Source organism: Salvelinus sp. IW2-2015, linkage group LG14 (assembly GCF_002910315.2).
Source record: "Salvelinus sp. IW2-2015 linkage group LG14, ASM291031v2, whole genome shotgun sequence".
In the NCBI taxonomy this organism is placed as follows: domain Eukaryota; kingdom Metazoa; phylum Chordata; class Actinopteri; order Salmoniformes; family Salmonidae; genus Salvelinus; species Salvelinus sp. IW2-2015.
The window spans coordinates 26,931,235-26,939,769 of record NC_036854.1 but is presented as its reverse complement, the minus strand read 5'-3'; the positions used below and the strand labels follow the sequence as shown (position 1 = coordinate 26,939,769).

Genomic DNA, 8,535 nt, shown 5'->3' with positions numbered 1-8,535 from the left:
CACACACACACACACACACACACCACACACACACACACACACAACACACACCACACACACACACCACACACACACACACACACACCACACACACACACACACACACACACACACACACACACCACACACAACTCGAGCACGCCACTCGGCAGCGAGGCGTGGCGCCAAGTTATGGAGAGGACAAAAGCTCACAGACAGAAGGGCTCCCTGTTTCACCTGCAGCTAAATATTTAAAGCAAAGGGAGTGCAGGGGGGGGGGGGGGGGGGGGGCAGGGCGTAGGGCGGGCTGCATAATCCTAGCACTTGACCTATTGGAGAGTTCCAGCTGTTTGAGCCAGAGGGCCTGAGGAGCAGGGAAGTCTGAAAACACCTTACCGCTAGACCCCCCCCCCCCCCCCACAATGAGACACGTCTACCACCATACCTCCCCCTGACTAGAACCCCAACACCACCCTCCCCCATACTCCCCCTGACTAAAACCCACCACCACCCTCCCCCATACTCCCCCGGTCTAAAACCCCAAACCCCCTCCCCCCTGACTAAAACCCCAACCACCCTCCCCCATACTAAAACCCACACCCCTCATTATAGACCCCAACCCCCCCATACTTCTACTGCTACCTGACCAAAATCAACACCACCCTCCATTTACCCCATTGTTTTTAATGTAGTATCACTATCAGGGTGGATCAATGCAGGATTATCAGGTGGAGGTTTTTACATTGACATTCAGCAAGAGAGTGAGTAATAGTTCTGCCATGAAGGTGCTGGTTGACACACATTTTAGCTCACATACGTCAACGTGTCAATAAAGTTACAAATCCAGACTAGACCGAGACAGATACGTATGTCAATAAAGTTACCAACAGGGAGAAATCCAGACAAGAGCCCGAGYGCCCGAATGATCTCCTGCTGTTGACAAGGCCTTTGTGGACCTGAAGCATCGGTTCACAACAGCCCCATCCTCATCCATCCAGACCCCTAGCGTCAACTTGTGGTGGAAGTCGATGCTTCGGATGTTGAAGTGGTGGCCATCCTGTCCCAGCGATCTGCCCAGGACGAGAAACTTRATCCCTGTGCCTTCCTGTCCCATCGTCTTAATCCTGCTGAGAGGAACTACGATGTGGGCAGTCGAGAACTCTTGGTGGTGAAGATGGTGTTGGAGGAGTGGAGGCACTGGCTGGAAGGAGCAGAACAGCCATTCCTGGTCTGGACCGACCATAAAAATCTGGAATATCTCTGTATAGCCAAGCACCTCAACTCCAGGCAGGCCCGGTGGATTTAACTTCACCATTTCTTACCACCCAGGTTCAAAGAATGTAAAGCCTGATGCCCTCTACCACCTATACAGTTCCTCTGCCACACCCTCGACCTCTGAATCCATTCTCCCTACCTCATGCCTTGCTGCCACTGTGGATTGGGGTTTTGAGAAACTGGTTCATGAGGCACAATGCTCCCAGCCTGGACCTGAAGGGGGCCCGGCTAACCGGCTGTTTGTCCCTGAACCAGTCTGGTCCTGGGTCCTGGAATGGGCTCATTCCTCCAGGCTGACCTGTCGTCCAGGGTCCCGTTGTACACTAACCTTCCTTCGACAACGTTTTTGGTGACCCACAATGGTCCCTGACATCTCTGCCTTCGTTGCCYCATGCACTGTATGTGCTCAGAACAAGACTCGCCGGCAAGCTCCTTCTGGCCTCCTTCAGCCACTACCGGTCCCTCATCGTCCCTGGTCTCATATCTTTGGACTTTGTCACTGTGCTCCCTCTGTCGGCTGGCAACACTGTCATTCTGACGGTTGTTGATCGGTTCTCCAAGGCTGCCCATTTCATCCCTCTCCCAAAACTACCTTCTGCCAAGGAGACGGCCCAGCTTATGGTGCAGCATGTCTTCCGGATCCATGGACTCCCGGTTGACATGTTCTCTGATCGGGGTCCTCAGTTCTCATCTCAGTTCTGGAAGGCATTCTCCACACTTATTGTGTCATCGGCCAGCCTGTCATCCGGATCCCCAAACCAACGGTCAGTCGGAGCGAGCTAACCAAGACCTGGAGACCACCCTGAGATGCCTGGTCTCAAGCAATCCCACCACCTGGAGCCGACAACTGATATGGGTGGAGTATGCCCGGAACACACTTCCCTGTTTGGCCACAGGACTCTCCATTTGAATGCTCTCTGGGGTATCAACCTCCACTATTCCTGGAACAAGAGCAAGAGGTCAGCGAATCCTCGGCCCAGATGTTTGTCCGCCGCTGTCAACATACCTGAAGAAGAGCTCGGGCGGCACTTCTCAAGACCAACTCCAGGTATCGTRGACAAGCCGACCGTTGCCGGACCCCAGATCCCCGCTACCGCATTGGGCAGAGGGTATGGCTTTCCATTCGGGACCTACCCCTTCGGGTAAACTGTCTCCTCGCTTTATTGGTCCTTTTCCCATCTCTAGAGTCCTTAGTTCCACTGCTGTCTGTCTTGTTAGTCAAGTCAACCAGCGTGTTTTTTCCCGTACACATTTTTCTAGTCTCTTTTCTAGTCCTCCCGGTTCTGACCCCTGCCTTACTTTGGACTACTATCCCGCATGCCTGATCATCCTGCCTGCCCTGACCTTGATTCTGCCTACCCTTCGGCACCTATTGGATTCTGATCTGGTTTTGACCTTTTGCCTGTCCACGACTACTATTTAGCCTACTCCTTTTGGATGAATAAAGATTGTAAGACTCCAACCATCTGCATCTGGATCTCTCTCCATGAGTTCTGACCCCTGCCTTACTCTGGACTACTATCCTCCATGCCCTGATACAAAGACTAACTCCCAAATGGTCGATTTAGATTATTTCCCAAAAAGTCTACGAAGCGTATATCCCATGTCTGAAGACAAAAAAGGAAGGGTATTGTAACCGCTAGTCTAATTTATGGGTCGGTTCTTGAGCATCTATGGATGTAAAAACATGAGACTGTCAATATAAAGTGTTATGCGGGATACTGAATGGGAACATCAGGCCCAATTACATGTAAAATGAAGGTAACCAATGAAGCCAGTAACAATAACAAATACCAATGTAGTTTGGGCCTTTTAACCATTGAGGTTTAGGGCAGGTTTCCAATCTGCAAACTAGTTGGTTAACCTCAGTACTTTCATGGTTACCTGGGGTGTTTTGGGGTGACAGTGTTTTGATTTCCACTGCTCACACACACACACACACACACACACACACACACAACCCCAAGACCAGAGGACAAAAACACACACACACCATAGAGAGAGAGACACCTCTCTTTCTCTTGACTCAAATGTACTGAACTCCTATCCAGTTGAGCTTGGTGATGATGGTTTTTGTTGTTGTTTTACGTTGAGCAACAGTACCTGAGCTTGTTCTTGTAATACAGAGTCCAAACCAACTCATTGATCTATTCTTTAGTAGATCTCCTGCGTCAACAACCCGGTCAATATAGCCCATCAGATGGAAAAACATGGCAACCGAGACAAAAGTTTTGAACTTGTGCACATCACATCCAAATCAATACAATTATCTTCTTGTTCTTGAGCAGTATGATCTGTGTGTGTTTTTTTATATTCCTCACCACCACTGCAAATGTTCTATGAACAAGAAGATGTCTGGCGATTGGAAGAATTAGTCGCAGCTAAAAAATACAGAGGATGCAACATCACATATCTGGGCTGTGTGTTGGTTAGTCTGCTAGTGCAGGGGCCACTGAGGACTTGCTATCTAGGGCTTTGTGTTGGTTAGTCTGCTAGTGCAGGGGGCCACTGAGGACTTGCTATCGGGGCTGTGTGTTGGTTAGTCTGCTAGTGCGGGGGCCACTGAGGACTTGATATCTGGGGCTGTGTGTTGGTTAGTCTGCTAGTGCAGGGGACCACTGAGGACTTGATATCTAGGGCTTTGTGTTGGTTAGTCTGCTAGTGCAGGGGGCCACTGAGGACTTGATATCTGGGGCTGTGTGTGTTGTTGCTGCTAGTGCAGGGGACCACTGAGGACTTGATATTAGGGCTTTGTGTTGGTTAGTCTCCTAGTGCAGGGGGCCACTGAGGACTTGATATCTGGGCTGTGTGTTGGTTAGTCTGCTAGTGCAGGGGACCACTGAGGACTTGATATCTGGGGCTAGGTGTTGGTTAGTCTGCTAGTGCAGGGACACTGAGGACTTGCTATCTGGGGCTGGTGTTGGTAGTCTGCTAGTGCAGGGGACCATTGAGTACTTGATATCTGGGGCTGTGTGTTGTTAGTCTCCTAGTGCAGGGGCCACTGAGGACTTGATATCTAGGGCTTTGTGTTGGTTAGTCTGCTAGTGCCCCTAGGCTGTGACTGACTAGTGGACGTTGAGGCGCGGGGGCGGCAGGGGCATGAGGATTGATATCTAGGGGCTTTGTTTGGTTAGTCTGCTAGTGCAGGGGACCACTGAGGACTTGATATCTGTGGCATTGTGTTAGTTAGTCCTCCTAGTGCAGGGGCCACTGAGGACTTGATATCTGGGGCTTTGTGTTTGGTTAGTCTCCTAGTGCAGGGGGCAACTGAGGACTTGATATCTGGGGCTGTGTGTTGGTTAGTCTGCTAGTGCAGGGGACCACTGAGGACTTGATATCTGGGCTAGGTGTGGTGGCTTAGTCTGCTAGTGCAGGGGACCACTGAGGACTTGATATCTGGGGCTGTGTGTTGGTTAGTCTGCTAGTGCAGGGGGCCACTGAGACTTGATATCTGGGGCATTGTGTTGGTTAGTCTGCTAGTGCAGGGGACCACTGAGTCTTGATATCTTTGGGCTAGGTGTTGGTTATTTCCTAGTGCAGGTTGCCACTGAGGACTTTATATTTGTGGCTAGGTGTTGGCATAGTTTTCTAGTGCAGGTGGCCACTAGGGAGTTTGTCCTTTGTCTTCCGTTCAGGATGAATTAAGTATTTTGCATTGCCCTCCAAGGAGACCTGTTCAGGCAAGAAGGTGAGAGTTACTGTATTGTGACCTATCAACAGGGCCCTACGCCTCAAACATAGTCCAGAAACATCTTTATGAAGAATATTTTTGAATATTATAGTTTATTCTGTTATGTCTTTCTATGCCATCTCTCATTGCTTGAGGTGTGACTCGTTTTCTGGGAATGTCATTTGGATGTTTGTTTGCAAGAGACATGCAGAGAGATAGTGATTGATCTATACAGTTAAAGTCGGAAGTTTACATACACTTAGGTTGAAGTCATTAAAACTTGTTTTTCAACCACTCCACAAATTTCTTGTTAACAGACTTTGGCAAGTCGGTTTAGGACATCTTACTTTGTGCACGACACAAGTAATTTTTTCCAACAGTTGTTTACAGACAGATTATTTCACTGTATCACAATTCCAGTGGGTCAGAAGTTTACATACACTAGGTTGACTGTGCCTTTAAACAGCTTGGGAAATTCCAGAAAATTATGTCATAGCTTTAGAAGCTTCTGAAAGGCTAATTGAGGTATCTTGAGTCAATTGAATGTCCACCCTGGCCTTAGTTATCTTTGTTTTCATATTATTTTAGTTAGGTCAGGGTGTGACATGGGGAAGTATGTGTTTTGGGTTGTCTAGGGTTTGTAGGTTTAATGGGGAATTGTCCTTGTCTAGGTGTTTGTTATGTCGATGCTGCCTAGATTGGTTCTCAATTAGAGACAGCTGTGGTTTATTGTCTCTAATTGGGAGCCTATTTAAGGCAGCACGCATGGTGCATCTATGGTGTATGCATTGTGTGGGTAATGTCTATGTTTATGTTGCATGTGTGCACTAGTTCCTTAAATAGCTTCACGTTCGTCTGTTTGTTTGTTTTGTTTCGTTTTCCTTCTTATAATAAAAAAGAAGATGTTATTTTGCACACGCTGCGCCGGTGGTCATCTCTCTCTCCTATAGACGATCGTGACATTGAAGGTGTTACTGTGGATGTATTTCAAGGCCTACATTCAAACTCGTGCCTCTTTGCTTGACATAATGGAAAAATCAACAAAATCAGCCAACACCTTAGAAAAACAATTGTGGACCTCCCACAGTCTGGTTCATCCTTGGGAGCATTTACAAAACGCCTGAAGGTACCACGTTCATCTGTACAAACAATAGTACGCAAGTTATAACACTATGGGACCATGCAGCCGTCATACCGTTCAGGAAGAAGATGCGTTCTGTCTCCTAGAGATGAACGCACTTTGGGCGAAAAGTGCAAATCAATCCCAGAACACAGCAAGGACCATGTGAAGATGCTGGAGAAACAGGTACAAAAGTATCTCCGGTATATCCACAGTAAAACAAGTCCTATATCGACATAAACTGAAGGGCCGCTCAGCAAGGACGAAGCCACTGCTCTCAAAACCGCCATAAAAAAGCCAGACTACGGTTTGCAACTGCACATGGACAAAGATCAATACTTTTTGGATAAATGTACTCTGGTCTGGTGAAGCAAAAATATAACTGTTTGGCCATAATGGCCGTCCTTATGTTTGGAGGAAAAGGGGGCGGCTTGCAAGCCGAAGAACACCATCCCAACCGTGAAGCACGGGGGTGGTAGCATCATGTTGTGGGGGTGCTTTGCTGCAGGAGGAACTGGTGCACTTCACAAAATAGTTGGCATCATGAGGGAGGAAAAATGATGTGGATATATTGAAGCAACATCTCAGGAAGTTAAAGCTTGGTCGCAAATGGGTCTTCCAAATGAACAATGACCCCAAGCATACTTCCAAAGTTGTGGCAAAATGGCTTAAGGACAACAAAGTCAGAGTATTGGCAATCACAAAGCCTTGACCTCAATCCAAGGAGCAAGGGGTACACACCTGACATCACCTCTGTCAGGAGGAATGGGCCAAAATTCACCCAACTTATTGTGGGAACCTTGTGGAAGGCTACCCAAAACGTTTGACCCAAGTTAAACAATTTAAAGGCAATGCTACCAAATACTAATTGAGTGTATGTAAACTTCTAACCCACTGGGAATGTGATGAAATAAATAATTCTCTCTAATATTATTCAGACATTTCACATTCTTAAAATAAAGCGGTGATCCTAACTGACTTAAGACAGGGAATTTTTACCAGGACTAAATGTCAGGAATTGTGAAAAACTGAGTTTCAATGTATTTGGCTTAGGTGTATGTAAACTTCCGACTTCAACTGTAGGGGTAATGTCGGTTAGTGATTGGAAGAAGTAGAACCTGCATTTCTAGATGAGGGCTCTACCTGTCTGTCTATCTGTATGTCTGTGGTCAGGCTAAAGACAGTGATTGAATGTTTAAAGATGTGAAGGAGGTTTGATCAGCGCGGCGTGATGGAGTAGGGGGTTCCAGCGTGATGGATTGGGGGTACCAGCATGATGAAGTAGGGGGTGCCAGCGTGATGGAGTGGGGGTGCAGCGTGATGGAGTAGCGGATGCCAGCATGATGAAGTAGGGATGCCAGGTGATGGAGTGGGGAGTGGCCAGCGTGATGGAGTGGGGGTGCCAGCGTGATGGAGTAGGGGATTGCCAGTGCTGATGGAGTGGGGAGTGCCAGTGTGATGGAGTGGGGGTGCCAGCGTGATGGAGTAGGGATGCAGTGGTGATGGAGTGGGGGTGCCAGCGGATGGAGTAGCGGATGCCAGTGGATGGAAGTGGGGGTGCCAGTGTGATGAAGTAGCGGATGCCAGTGGTGATGAAGTAGGGAGTGCCAGTGTGAATGAAGTAGGGAGTGCCAGCGTGATGGAGTAGGAATGCCAGTGTGATGGAGTAGGGGATGCCAGTGTGATGAAGTAGGGAGTGCCAGCGTGATGGAGTAGGGGATGCCAGTGTGATGGAGTGGGGGTGCCAGTGTGATGAAGTAGCGGGTGCCAGTGTGGATGGAGTAGGGGATCCAGTGTGATGGAGTGGGTGCCAGTGTGATGGAGTGAGGGTGCCAGTGTGATGGAGTGGGATGCCAGTGTGATGGAGTGGGGTGCCAGTGTGATGGAGTGGGGGTGCCAGTGTGATGGAGTAGGGGGTGCCAGCGTGATGGAGTAGGGATGCCAGTGGTGATGGAGTGGGGGGCCAGTGTGATGGAGTGGGGGTGCCAGTGTGATGAAGGGGGGTCCCAGTGTGGGATGCGAGTAGGGGGTGCCAGTGTGATGGAGTAGGGGGTGCCAGTGTGATGGAGTAGCCGGATGCCAGCATGATGACGTAGGGGATGCATGTGATGGAGTGGGGAGTGCCAGCGTGATGGAGTGGGGGTGCAGCGTGATTGGAGTAGGGGATGCCAGTGTGATGGAGTGGGGAGTGCCAGTGTGATGGAGTGGGGGTGCCAGCGTGATGGAGTAGGGGATGCCAGTGTGATGGAGTGGGGGTGCCAGCGTGATGGAGTAGCGGATGCCAGTGTGATGGAGTGGGGTGTGCCAGTGTGATGAAGTAGCGGATGCCAGTGTGATGAATAGGGAGTGCCAGTGTGATGAAGTAGGGAGTGCCAGCGTGATGGAGTAGGGGATGCCAGTGTGATGGAGTAGGGGATGCCAGTGTGATGAAGTAGGGATGCCCAGCGTGATGGAGTAGGAGGTATGCAGTGTGAATGGAGTGGGGGTGCCA

The 8,535-nt window shown here is 49.3% G+C and overlaps 1 protein-coding gene across 1 annotated transcript; it reads right to left on the bottom strand.

Moving 5' to 3' along the window:
• Positions 1–7,239: 7,239 nt before the first annotated feature.
• Positions 7,240–8,130, bottom strand: LOC139028727 (uncharacterized). Its single transcript, XM_070446790.1, has one exon. The coding sequence runs from the start codon at positions 8,128–8,130 to the stop codon at positions 7,240–7,242; it is 891 nt and encodes a 296-aa protein (XP_070302891.1).
• Positions 8,131–8,535: the final 405 nt, after the last annotated feature.

Bases quoted from the DNA above. Each gene is read 5' to 3' on its own strand.
- LOC139028727 (XM_070446790.1), bottom strand. From the start codon at position 8,130: ATGCTGGCATCCGGCTACTCCATCACACTGGCACCCCCTACTCCATCA.